Raw genomic sequence first — 22066 nt, forward strand, 5'->3', positions numbered from 1 at the left:
AACCAGCCAGTGCCAATCTCTCCAGAGTAATTAACCGTACACCTTTCAGATGAGGCAGGGAATGGTAATGCAGGTGTAAGCATGCCAGTCCCCAACTGTTTCAATATAGATCTCCTTTCCCATCACCGTGTCTCCGCACTCCATCGATTTCAATAGAGAAACTCTATAGAGTGAGGAATAATTGTTTAATTGTTTATCATGAAGATTATTGATTCTGATTAAAATGTGTGGCATGTAATAAAGCTGAAATTGATTGGAGACACCGCAGTGGCTTGTTTTTGAGAAGCAATTCAATTCGACTTCATCAGCACTTGTTTCCATAAACACACCTCTGCCTGCCCGATTCCTCACAGCTCCATATGGCAAGCACTTCATTTCCCTGCCATCCCCTGAAACCTTTTCCTATATGTTTTGGCATTTCTCTGCAGCGTGCTCTTGCTGACATCAGTGCCCAAAGATTTGTAAGCTATTAGCTGTAGGGAGCTCTCGGTGCCAGCAGCCTGCGAGCCGGAGTACAATGCAAAAGGTCAATGCCTTACACTGACAGGCTGAGACAGGTATTCAGGGTTATTCTATCAGAGGAAGCCAGTGTCATGCAGTGATTTAATACTCTTTGCTGATAAGCTTTAACCAGCTTGCAGTTTTGGGCAGGTCAGATCTTGCAGTCAGTCTCCCATGATTGGGTTTCCTTCGCTGCTAATGGGAGATCTTAAAATCTCCTGTATTGCAAGATATACTTCCTGACTGTTTGTACAAAAACATTAGTATAAAGAGTTTATTTGTGGGAGTTTAGCCACAAGCAAATGCTAAGGTGAGCTGTCTGTGCAGGAATGTAAGGCCAGGCCACATGACTCAATAGACTACCTTTAAATTCTTGCTACATTTACATCTTCTGACTCAATTCTGCCCTGATCACTGATGTTGACTATTCTGAAGGGGATCACACCACTATGTAGATTCAGAGCACTACAGAACCACCTCTGGAGAATACAGCTACAATACAACTTGGGATTTGTAAATCACAGGTATCATTGTAAAATGTAAAGATTTATATTGGGATTACCCAGGGAATTTAAAGGACAAGAGTGACCAATTTTGCCAGTTTTCAAGGGAATTTTTGTGCTTGCCTACCTTACCATCAAGGATGTTAAATGTAGTTGTATTAATGGAAATTAAATATCTTTTCACTCTAGAATATCTATAGTCATGTATACAAGTTTTAAATTTGTTTATTTACGTGTTAGTAGAATAGCTGCACTGGATAAATTTCTTTATCATCCCCTCTTATCAATCTTGCTGATGTGTGATTACACATTGTTCTCTCTACACTTTACATATGGGATGACTTCAGTTAACTCTCAGTGCCTTGAGACTCGGTTCCATGGTGTGCATAGAGACACAGCAGAGCCATCCATCAAAAAGAGAAAAGGTTCATTTTATACTGTGACTTGCCTATTTAAGATAACCCTAAAGCAGTGATAGCGACGAGGGATCATTATTCCCGCAGCGGAGCTGGGAGTTCTGCCTTGAGCTATTGTGTATCCAGCAACAGCTTGTGCATGGTCTGGGAAATCTGAGCACATTTTATTGAAAAGGAGAGGCTCTGATCTTTGAGTATTCACTTTACCAGGTAGAGTGGGTTTTTTTGAAACTTCCACATGCTGGACTTCAAACTTTCCCTTTAACAGCAATCAGACAGGGGTGGAAGAAACCTTGAGCTGATAAATCTCTTTGATGGACAGTATCTTCAGTAAAGGCACTTTAAGTTTCCTAACACAGGTCTAGAGGTTCTTTCTCTGAGGACTGTGCTATTATGCACTGGGAAGGCTGCACATGACCTGGAGAGCTATGCCAGTGGGACTTTTAACACCAACCAGACAGGCCAGAAGTAGTTGAAATGCACCCCACGGGTCCTCAATGCTGGTGACTGAACTTCATGCCAATGTCCACTCTTCTTAGAGGTGTTATAGGAAAATAATAAGGAAGACATTGTGGGCAAATAGAATGGGAAATCCTTACTCTTGCACTAGATGATTTGCAAGGGTAGAAAGGGCTTTAAACAAGAGATACCTTAGTAGGCACGTTTTAAGAACTTACAGTAAATGTAATTGTTTGTACTGTAGTGCAAGAATTGGGCAAGAGCCAAGACCAAGCACCCAAGCACACGCAAAAGTGGTACCAATAGTTTAAAGTCAACTACGGAGGTCTGTTCTACTCACCTGTTGAAGTGTGCTTCTCTCTGAATGGTGATTTTTATAAATTATAGAAGTTGCATGGTTCTAATTTTTGACGAAGAAGATTTCTTAAAGATCAATATCTAGACAGCACAACAGGTCAGAGCAGCACATGGCACAAAATCCAGTGACAGACAAGGGAGTGATACTTGCAAAGTTACTCTGGCTAGTTTTGACTTTACCAGCTCAAGAGACCAGATACATGCTTTGCAGGGGAATATGGTATGTGGTACAAGAACAGAGGAACTTCTGTTCTCTAACAATATATTCTCTTTGAGGCCTGAATTAAAAAAAAAAAAAAAAGAAGTACAAGTAGAAAATATGATTTTTCTAACTGACAGCTCTAGAGATCTGTTTTAAGACTGCTTGAGCCAAAGCATTAGGAACAAGGAACGATGCAGAGCAGATTCTGTAATAACTTACACGTCTTTCACATTTTTATACGTTTGGTGTCTAAGCATCTGGTTTCATTTATACACATGTAATTCCTGCTTTCTTTAAGTAGGTTCCCTACAGAACAGGATTTGATTGGAGATTCAGAACGCAAAGAACTATTTTATGGCCGATGCAAGAAGCAGAAAAATTCTGGGCCATCCAGATGCAAACAGGCTGCTTGAGTGTGCGGCAGTGAAAGGCCAGAGTAATTACTAACGCATTAGGTCAGGACTGAGGTACAATGGAGGAGCTGTAGAGAAATCTTGCAACATCACTGCCTCTCATTTTGCGTTCCCTAATCAATGTAATCCATCCATCACTTACTTTCTTAAGATTGCAATCTTTCTAGAAAACGAAAGAGCTGAAAAAAAGATCTAACTGCAAAAGGAGGCTGCCTATGGCCAATATAGTAGCTGATGGAAAAATCAATCTCCAACAGCCTGGCAGGTTAGAAGAACCGTGTCTCATAAAAGTCTGTCTTGCTCACCAGGTTTCTCAAATCATGATGTTGCTATGGTTTGGGGCAGGTTTACAGGGTGAGGAGGAGGAGGAGGTGTACAGGCTGTAGCCTGTTATTAAAATTCCCCTAAGTGCAGCACAGGCTCCAACACGTGCAACAGAAAGTACCTCAATCTGTGGCTGCAAGCATTACCTCTTTTTTCTGTTGTGATCACTGTGGCTTCCAGAGGCTCCCCCCAGCCCTGCCTGGTCTTGGCAGACGTCCGAAAGATGTACGCTGACTCAGGGGTGAGATCCGTAGCAGTAAACTGCCTCACTGTTGAGCCAACCTCCACCGTCGTGAACTTGTTAGGGCTGCTGCTGGCCAGGCGGTAGGCGATCTGATACCCTGAAATCACAGCATCAACAAGAGAGAGAAAAAGGGTTAGAATTTTTATCTAGTAGGGAAAAAAGAGGGCCAAAACTATTAGTTTATCACAATTACTTGTTCATTTGAGACCAGAACAAAGTAATTTACTTCCTTTAGAGTTATAAAACTCTGCTACATAGCAGCTCTCCCCCTGTCAGGCACTGTACCTTATGAGGCAAAACACACACAGTGACGCACACAAGAGTCTACCGAATATTACCTGCCAGGAAACCAATTTCACTTTCCATCCTTTATATTAACAGTATACAAACCCAGTTTAATCTTTCCTGAGCATACTGGTACCTTTTTGGAAAGGCAAAGGAACAGAGAGAGTCTGTGCCATTAATGTCACCTGGCTGAAGCAGTTGAGGACAACACTCTCTGTTTCAGCTTTCCACCCAAGCACACACGTGCGTGTGAAGGCACACACGCTCACACGTTGTTCTGCCCTCTCACAATTTAAGCATTGTTTCAAACTAAAGGTTCTTCAGCTGCAGAGCAGCTGCATTGCCCAAACCGTGCAGCCTTCATACTGCTCAAGCAAAAGCTTGCTCCTGCTTTTTGCACTTGCCTTTTCCTCTGTTCTCCCACACTCTTTTAACAGTACAGTAAGCTCCAGAACTGCCAATAAAAGCATCCTTCTCCTGTCATTCACCATTGCTGCCCTTGCCCACAGCCCAAGAAGCAGCCTGCAAGCTGTGAGGTCCTGCTTCAACCATGCGGCACTTAATAATCAATTTTGTTGATGCCTGTAAGTGATAACCCCCATTCCAACCTGCCTGACAATTAGGAGTTCACAGTTTAGCCTGTATTATTAATGATCCAACTGTGCAAAGGAGGGCTTCCAGAGTTCTCACGCACCACTAGCAACAACTGTCCCCCAAAGAGGATCTGCCAAATGTTCAAATCCATTCTGTAAACCCGGCAATTCAATCAGGCTCTCACTTCTGGAGCTCAACGGTAACTTTCAGTCCAGCTGCTGACTTCCAAAATCAATTAATAACAGAACTGGTGTGGGGCTTTATTGCCCAAGCTGAATACAGTTGTATGATTAAACGCTTCGTGGCGTTACACAGGGCAGAGGGCAGCCAACAAATCCAAATCAAACCAGCTGAAAACAAAACAGTCATGACATGATTCTGCCAACCCTCTGCTCATCTTCCGAATGACAAAGGCGTCTGCAGCACCTGAGACCACCTCTTTCTCTTGGAATTAATATCCCAGCTAGAGTTTGAACTCCCACCACATTCTGGCTCTAACAAGAACAAGAAGAGCCAAACCTGGCATGCTTCATTTGTGAAGGTCAGTGCATGAAAACTGAAGTTTTTTATCTTACCTGTGGCTATTAGACAAAATCAACGACATTTATTTCCCACTATGAATATGCAACAATTGCCACAGAACTGATCTCAGGAAAGGCCCAAACAGAGTTCCTGCGCTCCCTTGAATGAATGCCATACTTGTGTGTGGTGCATGCTGTCACGAACAGTGGAATTTAATTGGGATACAGATGGCATTAATTTTAGTGTGCTGACTCTCACAGTGCTGTGGATGATGCCCCAGCATTTCCTTGTCCTTTTTTCTTTGGCAGCTGCTTGGGGACGTGGGGCAACAGCCATAGCTGCCTGACACGGAACGAATCTGATTGCACCAACACCTCAAAGAGTGACTTGGCTTTTCCGAGCACTCGTGACTTCAGCCTGAGCTCCCGCAGGCTGTGGTTACAAACAGTTTTGGATACAGAGCTGATTCACTGCAGTGCCTTAGTGCTCTGGGCACCCACGTTTGAAAAAGGGCATCAGCAGCGAAAGACTCCCCGTGCTGCCTGGGGTGCCCTCGCACACCGCGGCAGTTGCTCTGTCAGGCGTATTCCTAGAGCAACATTTTCACAGTGAGGTGGAGAGCACTAGGCTACTAGATAAAAAACAGCCTGATTTTTCAGAGCTCCTGAGCATGCTTAGATCCCAGCAAAGTCTTAGGGTCTTACACTTTGAACATCTCACTTTTCCACCTGCAAACTACCTCCTTCTATCCACAGCTCCATTACTGGTCCAATATATTTCACCAAAGTATTTCTGCATCTTTAGTACAATAGTATTTTGATCTTTTCTAAAGTCTACAGAAAATCGGCTAGCAATGGGGAGAAGGAACGGATACACTGCAATCTTTTTTGTTTATACAGATGTGAAGAACATGGGAGTGAACGCCCCAGTGCAGGATCTCAATAAGGGTGAAAAACAGTCAAAGAAAAGCACTGGGGAAATTTTTACAGCAGCAGGAAAGATGAAGGAAATAGCAACTAAGATGGCTAAAGAAGTTTGATAACGGGACATGAGACATAAAGAATAAGACCTGGAGGGAACCAGAGAATATTACAAGAATAGAAAAGTTGATTTATCTAGTTATTAAAAGATAAGTATGATATCTGGGACATATCCTTGTCAAGCAATTTCCTCTCTTTTCTAAACCTTTGTAAAATATAAAGTGTAGTTAAAATGTAAAGAGGGAATAGAAAGATAACTATTTACTGCTAAATAGTGGTACTCATGCTGGAAAGCCAATTACAAACACGCTCAGATTAGGCAAAGGAACACATACATATCTAGGCCATTATAATAACTTACACAAGAGTGGTTCCTTGGCTAGTATAAAAACTAATTTAGCCATGAGAAAGAAGAAATCACTTGTCACAGCCTGTCTCTCTGACAGGCTCTGCAAACTCCCTTTCAATGCATCCCTGTGAAAAACAGTATCAGCTCTCTCTGTCCTCTCCTACATCTGCCGTGTTGGCTGACAGTCTGGGTAAATATCTGTTTTCCTGGATATCTCAGGCAGAGCTTACACAATCAGAACCATCACCTTTACAGATTTCCTCAGGAACTCAACACTTCCCTTGGTCTGATTCAAAGGTACATATCCAACCTCTGCACCTGAACTCAGCTCGCTCTTATTGCTACCTAAAACCCACCTGAGAGATACCCACTATCATAATTTTGATCTCCTACATCACCTTCTCCTCTTGGACAGTTTGGGACAGACAGATTACATACTGGCATAAAACCCCATCACTTTCCTTTTTTCTGAGTGACACAGAAGACGGAGTATTTAAACTACAGCTTGGATAATAATTAGGGCTAACGCAAGATCAAAGAGATAAAATTATTAAGTTGATGAATTTCAGCAACAAGGGATGGGAGAAGACAGGAAATGTTAAGTGAAATCAAACAAGGCAAATCAATAGACGTAAATAGAAAGTGTTCAAAGAGAAATCAAGGTGTGCTCAAGGGCTATAAGAAGCAATAACTGCAATTGCTGTGGTGAAGGAATAAGGAAGCTTCCTTCCCTTACTAGATTACGATGATAAGATGTCACAGATACCTTAGATTAAAAAAAATAAATCAAATATTATGAATGAAACCAAAATCTTTAAAAGGTGGTCAGAGCAAACTTTTTTGGGAAAGGAATATCTGACAGAATATGAAGTATCTGGATGGTCTGGTCAGTAAGAAGAATTCATATTGTTTTCTTAATTCCTCCCCCCCCTCAGCAGTAGATCCTAAATCTCTTCTTCTATTGGGAGTTCTGCTGTTCACCGCACCAAAACAGCATTAAAAAAAAAAGCCCTGAAAGATCAACTCTTCAGGAGTTTATTTATTCATTGAAACTAGGCTTATTTTTGCATTAGCATATTTTTCAATATTTTTTGCACAACTGCAAGCAGTTTCATGAACTACGCTTTCTGAACTCAATAAATGGCAACAGTCTGAACCGCCTGTTAAATGTTAGGTCATTGTAACACAACCAGTGGATTCCCCAAAGCAAACCGGCAGGAAGATGAAAACACACCATGAATATAAAAAAGCTTTCAAACTCATCACCATACAAAGCCCTTCAGAACTGACAGCACCCGTTCATGCAGGCCATGGTGCAGCAGAGATACAAACACTTATTAATTTGTCACAGAACTTGGGGAAACCCAAACGATATTGGGAGGTTACAGTCCACCTCGTAGAGTAGCAATCCAGTTTGTTGATTTTATTGCTTATCTGTTTAAGGGCCAGCGGGTGTGCAAATGCAGTCCAGGATCAAAATATGAATTTGCAAACATGGATTACATCCAATTCTGGCTCTAATTCTCAGTGGAGTTCTTACAGTCTTTTGCAATAAGCTTCAGGTAAACGCTAAATGCAAGGATACCATGAGGAATACTAACCAGGGCCTGGAAGGGTTGAATTCTTGTTTTCAGGAGAAGCTCATAGCTAAAAGTGCACACATGCACGTTAAAGCACCATTTTTCTTTAATAGTATTTGAAGGAACTATGTTGGGTGCTAGCTGAACTGAGTGCGGAAAAGAAGATAGAGTGAAGCCTCAGATGGTTAGCATAACAGTCCCAAAAGGAGAAATGGAAATATCTAGCAGTCTTCCACAGTAAAATATTTAAACAAACAAACAAGTGGTTTTCCCTCTTGGTGCCTGCCAGTATTTCATCCTGCTAATCTCTCTCTGAAATGCTAGAACATGTTTTGATATAGATTACAAAAATGTTAGCTGCAAAGGTGCTTGTATACTCAGAGGACAAAGCTAGCAGAGCAGGAACATTAGTTCAAAGGCTCTGAATATAAGTTGCTCTTGCAAAGCAAGTATTTTTTCTTTCCAACCCCACTAGTGAATAGACGGGCACCGTGCAAAATTACGTTAACTTATTTTTTGCAACAACTCTACTTCAGTGCACTTGACTGGGGGGGTTACAATGGTGCTTTGAAAGTTCATTACAGTAATGGGATTTAAAAGGTGTACAGGAAAAAAAAAAACCAAACAACTTGCTACACAGTGTTTTATGTCTATTTTTGAAGGACACCTCACCTCTTAGGAAAGATCACAGAAGTACCCAGCATGAGTAATTTTTGCTTTTTCTCTATGACACTGGCAGCTAACTACTTCCTCTGTGAACCTCAATATTTCTATTATCAAAAAAATAAAAGAGTGAGAACAGTTGAATAAAGACAATGGACTTCAAAGAAGTGGACTGGGGGAACTGACAGGTAACATCCCTCTGGGATGGAATTCTAAGGGAAAAAGGAATTCAGGTTAGCTGGCAGTTTTAAAAGAGACAAAAAAAAAGGTAAAACTATCCCAATGCAGGCAAAAGATGTTAAGAGGCCAATATGTTTGCATTCAGAGCTCACTAATGACCTGAAAATCAAAACCGAATTGGACAAAAAGTTGAAACAGGACATATGTGTAAGGGAGAGTATAAATAGACAGCACAAGCATGTAGGGACAAAATCAGAATGGCTAAAGTGCAAAGGGAGTTATAACTTAGAGGGCATCAAAGGCAATGAAAAAGATTTTATAAATACATTAGAAATCCAAGAGACAGAAGGAGGACAGGTCAACTAGCGGGAAGAAAAGATGAGCACAGGACAGGTGAGACAGAAAAGAACAGAAGGCTGATACCTCTGTTGCTTTATTTTCATGCACAAAAGTAAGTTGATGCTGACTAGATCCTTAACGCAAATTAAAACTGACAACAATATAAGTAGGGATGTAGGCTAGAATAAAGAATAGGTTAACAAATATTTAGTTAATCTAGATACAGTCAAGTCAGAAAGGCCTGATGAAATTTGCTCCACAGTGCTGGAGCCATCTCCAAATAATTAGTGATTATCTTCAATAACTTGTGAAGGACAGGTGACATCTCAGAATGTTACAGAAAGGCAAACAGAGTACTCTATCTTCTCAAATGGGGAAAGACCAACCAGAGGAATTATGGACAAATCAAGCTTAAGGTCAATATCCAGTAAGATCCTAGAAAAAAATATTAGTCAACATATGAGCATCCATGAGGATAGTAAAGTACCAAGGAACAGCCAATATGTATTTGTCTGGAGCAAATAATAGATACAAAGAATCTATTTTCCATTTTGACGGTGTAATTGGCCAGGTGGGAGGAGTAGATATGAGCCACATTGACTTCAAGTAAGGCTTTAATATGGTTGTACAGAGCCCCATCAAAAGTGAATTAAGAAAAAAACCTACACATTTTGACTCAAACACTTTAAAAAAGGAGAAGTCAAAATGTTGTCGTCAACAGTTTGCTAACAAACTGGGAGGACTTATTAAGTAAGTTCTCATGAGACCTCATGAACGAGTCTGTTCAATATTTTCATTAATGACCTGGCTGATGGAATTGCCAGTCTACTCGCAAACTCCAAAATTGGAATCAAATTGTGAGCGGCAGTGCGTATTTTAGAGGACAAGAGTGTTATTTAAAGTGATCTTGATAATGAGGAGAGATGGTCTGGAATCAGTAAGATTAAATTTAATAAAGGCACCTGCAAACTATCACACTTACAAAGGAAAAGCTTAATGTTCCTATAAAAGAGGGACTGACTGACCTGGAAGTGTACTGCAGCAAAAGGGTAGAAATTAACACTGAGTCATAAACCTACCTAGTTACACCATCAGCATTGCAAAAAAGTCAAGTCAGGAGAGTATCAAGTATCCTGGGACGTGTTATGGTGAACGTACCATGCAAGACACCGTCTAACAACAGTCTACATGCTAAGCATGCCAAACATTCTTTAAGGGACACCCTCCCCCTTTCCTTCCAACCCTGCATTTGTATGGTTTTATCATCAACATAGTGGCAATGAGTAAGAACCAACTGAGAAGGGGATGCATTGCACAAAGCACTCTGAAAAGACAAAATAAAAGAGAGTTCCTACTCCACCAAGCTTGCAGCTTCAGCAAATAAGGTTGACAAAGTGCAGCAGCGTGAGGCATCGGAACACATTCAGGAGAGCAAAATCTCTTTTGTACGTTCTCATCATTTCTGTCGAATGATTTTTTTTTCTCCTTAACCACATCCTGTGATTCAAATCCCAATCTCTACTGAGAGCAAGTTCTAGGACACACAGTTCCTTAAAAAAAGCAACAAATCAAACCCACAAGACAACCTGGAAGCCAAGCTTCCTTGAGCTGCAGAGAAACCCTGCGTGGATCTGTGTCTGACAGCTAACCGCTGCCAAGCTTCACACAGACTCTTTCTCGTGCTTGGAAAATCCCTGCAGCGTCTGCCTTTGGATCCCTGCTCTTCGAGTGTTAGGGTCACTTTGGGAAACTACACACCTGAGCAAACATTTTGAGTTCTTGACTCAAGATTTAAACACAACATAAGATGAGTCCTTTATTTAAAGGGATGCCACCAATGTGGTAGCATTTGAAGTAGGAACCCTCCACCCAACAACGAAGGCACTAGGAAATATTGCTAAAACACTTCACACAAGCCTGAACGATGGCAGTGAAATTAGAAGCAGAAAGGCCTGGCAGCCTGGGAACAACACAAAACCCAAAAGCTTTTGCTTCTCTTTTCAGAATTAAGAGACAAGTCTTTAATCGCAAGCTAGAACTGCTGTAAAACATAAGAATCAGCTACTTTAATTTTAGAGGCAGAAATGGATTCTTACATTGTAAAAGTCTTTGTGTTTTAAGTACAAGCAGCAGCTGGTGCACGTATTGGTGCACTAAAGGCAACCCAAGAGTTACAGGAGCAGGAATGTAAGAAGGTTTTTTGCAAATTTCTGTCACGCCTTGCTGCCTCTGTTTCCCTTGATGAAAAGCCAAATATGAGTTAAGTCCTTGTTACCTGCCAGACAGTATTATCCAACGGAAGCAATAAAATCAAAGCACACATGAAACTGAAGCGTTGGGCATGCCTGGCAAAGGCGAGCCGGGGGAAGGAAGGGAAAATCCAGCTCTCCTCTGCTGCAGCTCTACAGGCAGTTTGCCCAACAGCCAGCGAGACAGGTTACAAACCCAAATGCAGATGGGAAGAGGGATGACAATTCAAACACAGTGCCATGAATTACATGTAATTCTGGCTCAGTAAAGCACACACCACGGTGCTGGGCAGACTCTTCCTCATCACCAAAGGTTACCATGTCTCTCAGCTGACACCGACATATTCTGTTCTTTAGCCATGGATTTGCTTAGGTGTGGATTCTAATCCAATGTGCAAGGGGGAAGGAAAACCCAACAGCTGGAGCTCGCTGTCTCCAGCCCTCTCCTCCCAGTCCTGGATTTGCTGCTTCCTCTTACCCAGAATAATTCCATTGGGCTCCTCCGGCGGCTGCCAAACGATCCGTACGGATGTCAGCCTCACCTCGGGGAACACCAGCCTCACGGGCGGCCCGGGGGCTGGAAGGAAAAACAGAGATCATGCTAGCAAGCATTGCATGTCAAAGGAATTACAAGTTTTCTGCTCAGCTTGCATAGAAGGCAGCCCAAGCTGTCTCTCACCAATAGTAAGTAGATGGTTAGGAACACCTACGCACATAATATACATTTATTCTGAGGAATTCTGTCCACGGCCACATGCCTCCAGCACCCACAGACACCAAACAAGACACAGAACCAGTGCACTCTAGAGTGTTTTACCACACCTGTGAAATGCGTTTAGCAGGATACTCTGACAAGGGAGCTCTGACTCTGCGAGTTATCTCCCAGCAGCGTAGCGGGGAGTCTCTGCAATCCGGCCCCATCACCACTGGGTAACTGATTACAGACCACGAAGCAAGTCACAGAGCTGCCTTTACAGAGTTCTGTGTCAGCTTAATTCACTTCATACCTGTTGGAATTGAGTAATATCTCCTCCCTGTGTCACCAGCACCAGCTTTGAACTGCCTCCTGGTTTTACATGTGCATTTTAAGCACTTAGGTCTGAGCAGGAGAACCTGAGGCAGGTGAGATGCACATTAATACAGATGGCTGGTGGCTGCACTGACCAGCCCAGGTTCACAAGGTGAGGAGATGCTAATTCATACATTATCATCCACAAAATTTCCCCTTCAGCACAAATTCCACCTGCATTACCCCTGATGATACTTTTAATTAATTTGAGCCCAGAGGAGACACAACATATTTACGTCAGGGGTGTGGAGATGGAAGAGCAATTTGTATCATTTGCCAACATGCACTTAAGGAGGGAACTGCTATAAAGGGGTTATCTAAAACAAACAGTTTTAAATATTTCTCATTATAATCCAAAATGTACATTTCAGTGAGTGCTTTTTCTCTCCCTACAGAGTTCTGCTAACGGTAATTTCTCTTTGTTTTCTTTCAAAGAAAAGCCAAGTCCCCACACAGGCAGTATGCTGAGAAAAAGGGTAAAAAAAAGTCAGAGAGCTGCTGTCCCTGTTCCCATCCTGTCCCTGCATGCACTGACTCCTTCCCCAAACTCCTTAGAAAATGTCTTGTCAAGCCAGAAGCCTGAATGTGTTTTCATCCCAACCAAATTATTTTAATGAAATTGCTTGTAGAAAACAATGTTTATTCCATTACTATTGTGAAAAGATTTTGATGAAAAAAGAGAGACTTTTTTGTGGTTGTTCATCTTCATTGGGAGCAATAAACAGAAGCCTCTCACACTGATATTTACCTTCATTTAATACTGAAAATGTAATGAAACTAAAAGTAACTCTTAACATATATTTGGCTTTGCATATGCTAAAGTTGAACTGAATTTCTGTAAAACTCCATCAGCAGGAATGCTCCTACCACACCGATGTGTTTAGACAGTGCCAGGGCGAGGGGCTTGCTTGGGTTCCCTCAACACATCAAACTGCACTTGGAGGTCTCTGAGCTCATGGGAATTGCTGGAGGCAGTTGCAAAAGGAAGCTGGCATGATTGTCTTCCAGGGTCAATGCCTCATTCTTTTTGGAAAAAAAATGAGAGCGGATTACTGAAGTTGCAAATTCCGTATCTCTTCTTCAGTCCAATCAGACTCAGATTTGTTTATTGCTTTCAATTGCAGCACTCTACCTTTTTTTTTTTTTTTTTTTAAGAGCATGATTGAACTTCAATAGGAATTTAAAATTGGGCTCTAAAAATTGCCTTCGATAGAAATTGTCTACACTGAGCTTCAGAGTACAATTTTTGAAGTTTTTTTCCTCTTCATTAGCTGCAGGGAAAAAGGAAATGGGGGACTCTGGTTTTCTGTGTTTGCCAAATCCTCAGCCCATGACCAATAGAATAGTGCTGAGTTACACTAGGTAGGGACCAAGTCCTTTAGGTTCAAAATGGAAAAAAAAAAAAAAATCCAAATAGCCTTAGTTTGGGCCGTTGTCCACACTTGCTTCACTAAAAGAAAGCAGTGTTAAAAGGGTGGATCAGACAAGATGCTTATTTCGGTAACCTTTAAACTTACCGTCATCCTTGGTTCTTTCTATAACTGCAGGAGAGCTGGGGACTCCATCGCCGATACGAGTGAATGCCAGCACCTGGATCTCATAGAGTACGTATTTCCGCAAGCCGGACAGCAGGAAAGACTGAGTGTGGTTACCTCTTACTGTTTGGCTCTTTGGTTCGGAGTCTAAATCTTTTGCTTTGAAAAGTATCTGCAGAATAAATGTACACGAAATACAGAAAGAAAAAGATTGTTACAGAGGACTGACAAGAGGGGTACACATTTCAGAGTCCTCCTTTTCACAAAATACAAAATGAGACTGGATTCACCAACCACCCCTTTCAAATACAGCACACCTCCTGTATCTCCCCTAGGTGACTTATGAATAATATAAATATTCAGCAGGCGAATAATAAATAACAAATGCAAAAACACATCCAGGTAAAGCATTAAAACTTAAATCAGCATGAAACTCCAGTTGCATACCTTGTAACCCAGGATGAGACCATTCTGCTCGGACTCGGGGACTGCTGTCCATGTCAGGAGGATCTGGGTTGAACTCACGGCTTCAGCAGAGACGTTCTCAGGAGGAGCAGAGGGAACTGGAATCACAACGCATTATCAAAAAGCAGAAATAGGTAAGACATACCAGTTCATCTTGCTCCATCTCCCTATCTGCTTGGGATTGTTCCAGGATCCCATAGAAGAGTATTCAAATCCAAAAGGACTGGAAACCCTTGGAATCCCAAAAGGTTCTAGACAATCCCTTCTTCTCTTGTGTTCATTCTACACCTTCTTTATATTTCAGCCTGCTTCCCAGTTTCTTGCCAGTTCATCTCAGAAATCACAATGTTTGCAAAGAGCTAAACACTTAATACTAACCAGAGTCTACAGACAGGCAGTAAATACAGACAGATATGAATCAGTTTCAAGTTCTATATATTTGCAGTAATTACAATCGAGTTTAAATTGCTGGACTTTACAGAAGTCTATCTCCTAGTATTTCTTTCCCATACATTTTATTTCCCTATGCCAAAAGCTAGAAATCTTTATGAATGGGAGTTTATCTCATGGCATGATCTGTTCTAACAAGAAGTTTTATACCAGCCTGGCTTCCTATATTATCTGAAAGGAAATTATATCATCTTGTCTAGAGCTAGAAATAATTTCAACCACTGGATTGCACTCCCAGTTCAGTAAGAAGTTCTTTAACCTCTAAGCCTTTTGATTATGTGATAGTGCTCAACATTTGCAATACATCAATTATAGACGGATACATTAACGCAAGGTATATTTTCAGGGACTGCTATGGTGTAAATGAAAGATCTGCCTATTTCATTTATGTTGCAAAGTTGGCTCCTATGAAACTAGAAACATCATTAGAACTGATGGCACAGGAAAACTGTAATTTTCTCTGACTCGAGAGAAAAGCAAACTTGCATTTTCTCATGCCATTAAAACTCTAACTGCTGCAGAACAACCACACAACTGCGAGCTTTTGTAGGCAAGCTTAATAGCATGCCATGTTACGCAAGCAAAATTTGAGGCTATTTTTAAGAGTTCACATTTTATGCTGCCCTTTTTGCATTTTTTCTTTTTCATGTGGCATTTCCAACATCTGAAAGGTACAATCCTTTCTAAAGCACGATACACCTGTCAGAACTCAAGAGAACATTTCACCGAGTTATGTTACACAAGCACTTATGGACAGTAAGGCTTGATTAAGTCCTGAACATATCACAAAAAGGAGCACAAATCTCTGCCAAAAGTAATGCTTTCCTGGATGTCCGAAGGAAAGAACAGATGTGCTGTTTTGAAGGCGAGCTCCTGAAGCTCCTAGCAACATGAACGAGATAATGAGTATGACACCAGAATTAATATAAATCGAAAAAAAAATGCACCGCCCCCCACCCTTGTGCGCTCAAGGTTAACCACAGAGATAGTAATTTCTGAAACAATTTCCCTGTTGCCAATTATTTGGGACATGAGAAACAGAGCACCATCACACAACACTGCAGCAGACTAAAATCCAATTTTTTTTCCCCTCCAACGCTGAAGTGCCTTTTTTTTTTTAAAAAAAAATCTTCTCCTAGATTTATCTCCCACAAGGATATAATTATGTTAAAGGAAAATAGATTGCCAGGAGCCATGAATGTCTTTGGATAGCTGCCATAACTTTATCTGTAGATCTTCACAAAGAGCTACTCCCACATGAATCACTTCTGGAGAGAGAAAGGGTGGAGGTGGGTCGCAGAAAACCAGGATGCATAGAGGAAAGCAGCCCTTTCCAGCCATATTTGTTTTTATTTTATCTGGTTTGAAGCCTTTCAAGAGAGAAAAAGTTTCTTTATTTTACAAATATATATTTTCCTCTTTGATCAGCAGCCACGAGATTTTCCGAATTCACAAGAGGTGGAGGCTATGCCCGGGCTGGCCCTCTGTGCATGACTGCTCTGAGGTGTGTGTACGATCGTGCTGCTGGCAGGCGGACTCGAAAGCTAACAAAGGAGAGCACAGTCTATCTGAAGATTTATTAGCCCAGACTCCTCTTAATTCCCAGTGACAGCCAGAGCAGCTAAATGTCCCCTCTCGCTGGAAAGGAATCTAAGTCCAATACCTGAATGGCAAAAATAACTTGTGTTCATTGAGTGTGCTTTAATCCTCCAGTTCTCATGTTAGTGTTGAGAATTTTATTCTAATACGGATGTATGAATTCAGGACCTGCAAGTGATATTATGGATCTTATTGTCGCCAGTCTTTTATCAAGTAACAGACTTTGATTGAACCTTTAAGAATGAATTGAAATGAAACCTTCATTCCTCCAACCCCTCTCCTCTCTCAGGATATCGTGATTCAAAGAAATTACAGTTTGCTAAGACTAATCAGTGGCTTGAGTGAGGCATCTAGATCCCTCGGTCCTCTGCAAGCTCCCTTCTCTAATGCTGGTTTCCTTGACTGTTGCACTAAAGACTTTGTTATGAGCTCCAAAGCCAAATTCTCATTAGTAACCCACAAGAACAGCACAGAAGCCAAGCAACAGTGTCCAAAAAAATCTCAGAGCTTTAACAAAATGAACCGGAAATACTGAAACTAAGCGATGAGCTAATCCAGCAAACTGCCAGCTGCACGATGTACTTTAGAAGATCAAACGTAGGAAATTACAGAGTTACCGGCACTTTGCACTGGAACTTCAATAAGAACTGAAGTTTTTAAGGTTATCCATGTTGGCATCTAAGATCATGCATCCTCTTTCTACATCTGACACAGCCATATTTGATATTTAGCAAATGACGCTGTTTTATGTCTCTAACTGGGCCAAAAGCAAGTTTTAATAAGCTAGCCTGTATTCCGGATTTCTAAGAAAGATAGTGGGATGCAGTGGTTCTCTCCACTTTTGCAGCTCACGTTAGCTGAACATTAATCACTGTTTTCTGAAAGTAGGGATTAAAGTGTCGTATGGTACATCTGACGTCAGTTAAGGAATGAAAATTTAGAGAAAGGTTCACGGAAAAAGTAGCATAGCTGCAGTACACGACTATTTCGCCCATAAAATTAGATACCGCAGGCCAAATTCCCAGTTTGTATAAACTGACAAATCCCCAGTGACATTGGACCACATTTGAATTATCAAGTGATGTTTTATCACACCACAGTAACTGCTTCATGAAGGTCAGTCTCTGAAACATCAAGAGATTGATCCTTGCCATCGATATGTGACCATGTTTGTACAGTAGCTGATTTTGTAAGACAAGTGTGTACATTCATGTAGCTGAATGTTAGGAGCTGCAAAAATATTAAGGCACTGGGTTAGGTGTATTTGAAATGAATGGTTTGAAAATAAGAGGGTTTGTGTCTAAGATGAAGCAGCCCTGTCAACGTTGTCCTGATGCATTAGAAGTCTTTGCATTTTCTTGCTTTTTCTATATTTCACCTACTATCATTGTCAATTTATTGAGTGGAAACTGAGCTTGTACTCCGCAGTTATTTTACACCATAAAATTTAATGACTGACTTAATTTCTAACATTATAAAAACATTTTGGATTGACAAAACCTGGCCTGTTTAAAAATCTTAATCCATCCCCCTCCATCTTCAGCTACTTGCAATCCTACCCCAGATTTTAGGGTTGCCCAACTGTTTTTCAAGCCTGGGTTACCAAAACCTACAGCATTATTTATCCTGTCTCAGTTTCTTTGGCTTCAGTATGTTTTATATTCAAGAGCTTCAGAAACCAGGGAGTACCTGTAACAGCACGCTCCTTTACTGTTAGCATGCGCACTCAGCTATTAGCGATATGATCGCACATCCTAGAACAAACAGAAGGGCTCAAGAGCAGCTTTATTTCCAATACAGATTTTGAACTCCAGTGGCTGCACTGTCGTTAGATACCACGAGCTGATTTAGTGCCTGGGCTGTAAATTCGTGGGCTCCTTGGACAGTGTAAAACACAACCGTGAGTTCTGCCAATGAACCACCTGTGATCTTGGCCAAGGTACCTCTGGCCAGCTGTGAGGGATGTTTGCAATCTGCAGCACCAGCCAAAACCAACTTCCCTAAGACTCTGTTATCTTCAAAAAGGGAAAAAGAAATCTTTAGGACACCTGCTTTTAAGGTACTTCGTAAACATAAGCGATAAACAGAGTTTTTCTTACAGTTCAAAAGACAGACCTAAAATGGTTTGACCTTTCTCTCCGGCTTTAAATATCTTTTATTTGCATTTTAACCCCATTTGACTGCGCATAGAGGTTAATTGCAGATTCCCTGAATCTCTCATGCAGCTTGCCGCTATGCCAGGGCTTCTTGTACATTCTAAATCTAAGAAGATACAGCCAGAAGTCTGAGCCCTGACTTGCTCTATTCAAGAAATCAGATGTTAGTATCAAAGAAAACACACGGAAAAAAACACAAATGAGTCCTTATGGCCTAGATCACAGCTTTGTGTTATTTTGATCCTGGTTTCTGCGTGCCTCCTACAATCAGTTTCAAGTCAACCTCCTTTTAATACTGTGAAAGAAAATGCCAAATACACACGTAACCTCTGATCTTTAGATGCTGAGCAAGAGCACTATAATCCTAAGGTTTTATGAAATCACTTAATCTTAGTATTTACTACATTTCAAAAGAAGTGTTTGAAGAGCAGGGGAAAGGAGAAAGCGGCAAATGCGCTATCTTTTTATTATGATACAGAACACTTCAAAACTATTTTGTCTGGGTCATGCTATCTCTAGCTCCAGCACAAGCACACCTTGTTTAAAATACCACTGGCAATAGCTTTCCAATTACTACTTCCCAAAAAGCAACACTTTAACAGAGGGAGATGACTTTTGTTTAACGCTCTCCTCAGCTAGTTCAAAGGATAGTTATCTAAACCAGCGGACCAAATCGGGCCGTGTACAGCATGTTCACGCTTCCCACCAAGTGACAGTGCGTGGTACAGAGTGTACAGACACGCATATGTGTGTCTATAAGTGTACCGTATGCATAGGATTACATTCCAAAACATTTTTAATGAAGAAAAATAGGAAAAAGCAATAAGAAAAAATATCAGTGTTGAACCTTGCATAAATACAGGTCACAAAGAGCTTTTATTATTAAATTTTTAAAATCTATCTCATCCATTTTGTTATTCACTTGCAATATAAATTTTAATTTATCAGGTACATGAAGGGTAGGTTTGGAAATAGGTTTTGTGGAAGTTAATAGTTAGCCGCTTTTCAAGGTCTGCCTTTACTGTTGCTACTAAACTAACAATAATTTACTGTTGCCTGAGACTGAGAGTTTGCTTCTGATATTTGAAGTCTCTATGCCAGTATGGACAATTCAGCTAGACAATACAGTACCTGTGCTCTAGGTCTGTATGCAGGTTATGCCTATATGGCCTTGTACCCACCACATTAGAAGGCAGTTTTGAAAACATGTCATCAAAAGCTCCAATATTTTATTTCTGTATAGGTAATCAGCTCTCTAAAATATCTTGTGCACTTTTAGAAATATTTGGTGCTTGAAGTTAAACTTCAGATAACTACAACTGTGAGAAAATCTGCCCGAGCCTAGAAGCAGAGAGGGAAAGGGGGAGAATGAGGGGCAATAGGATACTGGGGAGGGAGAGGAAACACAAGAAACCTGCTCAGCCAGAGGCGGCTGGATGCATGCTCCTTGTGTTGTCTGTGCTGCTGCCAAACGAGGGCAGGAACGGGGAGAGGTTGTTTTGGTTGCTTTAAATAAATAAACTGCAGCTTTATGTATGAAAGCAGGGTAAGAATAAAATAACTAACTCGCTCCCTCGAATGTCTACATGTCTTTTTTCCTTCGGTGCATCTAGAGGTGGGAGCTGAAAATGCTGAAATTCTCGGCTGTGTCCTTCACAGCAGACACGGTGCCCTGACTTACCAGACTCCCGTGTACGACCTCTCACTATTTCACTCCACGGTCCTGCCCCGATGGCATTGAAAGCCTGGATCTGCAGTTCATACTCTGTCCACTCCTCCAGATCTTCGATCGTGTACTCTCTTTCCAGCCGGTCATTAATAACCTTCATCAGGGTGGGAGACTGCAGATCCGCACGCCAGAACTTGATCCTGTACCCCACTGACTCTGGATTGCCATTATACTGTGTGTCGGGGAGGGGCTGGCAAACAACAAAGAACAAAACAATATTCCTATACAGAACACATTGTCAGAGCTTTCCAAACTATATACCAAGGCTGTCTGAACTCATGTAAGGCCATAGGAAGGCAATAAAGATCAAGAGGTTGATTTTCTGTTTTATTTATGCTTCACGATCTCTAAATTTCTGTGTTGCTTGAAGTTTTCTTTTAATTTTACCTTCATTTTGAAGCAAATAGATATGCTCACAGAACTATGCCATTTGCTGTGGGTGTATCAACAGAGATGATATGAATACAATATATTTCAGAGCTTTGTGATTAATTATGGAAATGAATGATAAATTGCTGAAGCATGTGACAAATTCATTTATCGTAATTTTTTACTTTTTTTACTGACTCTCTGCCTACTCATTTATCAGCAGAGATTTATTCTAGTATTCTAATTCCCCAAGCAATTTCAGAGATTAAAATATGAAATAATTAGCCTACTTCAGGAAGTTTAGAGTTTTTCCCCATAAAACTAACTACATGACGCCACAAATGGCTGAGATGCAGTTCTGAATCACTGGGAAAGTTTGGTACACATTAACATTTCACAGCTTGGCAGACTGTATCCAGCAGGCAAGCAGAGCTAGAAATGTGACCCTTATTCTGTAGGAAGGAAGAAATTCCCAACTCCCAGGGGGACACAGATTCACCTGCAGGTCTTGGAAAAAAGTGGTTAAATGCTTTCAAATACTGATGTTATTAAGCATGAAAAAGGCATATCAGGTCATTTTTAGCTGTGGCTGTTGCTCTTCCTGAACCTTGCACAGTCTGACTGATGAAAAACAGGCTTCCAGGTAGCACAGCAAGGAAACACAATCTTAAAAAATGTTTTAAAGTCTCTTAAAAGAACCTTGAGTTAGTTTTGATGGCAGATATGTAGGTCTGGGTATAGTTTCAAATGTTTAACAACGTGGGCATGTTATTCACATGGTAAACCCATGAGTGAGTTATGTGGGTCCTATCAAAAGAACCGCAAAGGCTTTTCTACAGTTAATGAGGTGACACATTCAAGTTTGATGTTTTGGTGTTTCAAGGTACAGATTTAAGTGCAGTGTCCCATTGAGAAACTGCAATTAATTCCTTTCTGATAGGAGAAAAACCCTCTTGTTTATAGCCTGATTTTGACTTCCAGCCATAATGAGTTTATGCATGGAAAAGCTAACATTTGGGCCAAAGGAAACCTGTACTTCATCAACTTCACACCACAGTAACCCCAGTGGAAAATTCTGCCTAACAGGGGAGAAGAAAAACTATTCTGGTGCAGGTTAATTTCCAAGTAAATCCCAGCGTGGCAGCTCTGCAGGTAACCGAGACAGTCAAAGGGGCACAACAATGTCATCAATCACTGCACCTTCGCAATTAATCATTTCTTTCTGCGTTTTATCACATACCTCCACACCCATTCACATAAATATAATCTTCCTACAGGAATGTCATGCACAAACGTTTCCTCCTTTGAACCACAGCTGTTCAGTGCCTGCAGGGGGCTTGCCAATGGCCGGTGTGCACCTTTTTGGGACTGCCTTGCACAAAGCAAACAACGGAGCCCTGGGAAACTGCAAATTGGCTCAAGTATTATATTCCTGTCCCACATGTTGACCCAGACTGTGGTACTAGAGAGTCTCAAAAGCCAAGGTTTTACACATAGGCATATATTCCCTTGAAGAAGTGGCAAAATAGTGGCA

The 22066-nt window shown here is 41.2% G+C and overlaps 1 protein-coding gene across 3 annotated transcripts in view; it reads right to left on the reverse strand.

The window, feature by feature from the left end:
- SDK1 (sidekick cell adhesion molecule 1) overlaps window positions 1-22066 on the reverse strand; it is a 409863-nt gene that overhangs the window by 56802 nt on the left and 330995 nt on the right. For all 3 annotated transcript variants that reach the window (XM_086472872.1, XM_086472871.1, XM_086472870.1), the window contains exons 25-29: window positions 20116-20353; window positions 14212-14327; window positions 13747-13936; window positions 11639-11737; window positions 3322-3516 (exon numbers count right to left, since the gene is read on the reverse strand). In XM_086472872.1, coding sequence (XP_086328998.1) covers window positions 3322-3516; window positions 11639-11737; window positions 13747-13936; window positions 14212-14327; window positions 20116-20353 — 838 coding nt within the window. The remainder of the gene's footprint in view (window positions 1-3321; window positions 3517-11638; window positions 11738-13746; window positions 13937-14211; window positions 14328-20115; window positions 20354-22066) is intronic.

Source organism: Leptosomus discolor, chromosome 14, assembly GCF_034619465.1.
Source record: "Leptosomus discolor isolate bLepDis1 chromosome 14, bLepDis1.hap2, whole genome shotgun sequence".
Lineage (NCBI taxonomy): Eukaryota > Metazoa > Chordata > Aves > Leptosomiformes > Leptosomidae > Leptosomus > Leptosomus discolor.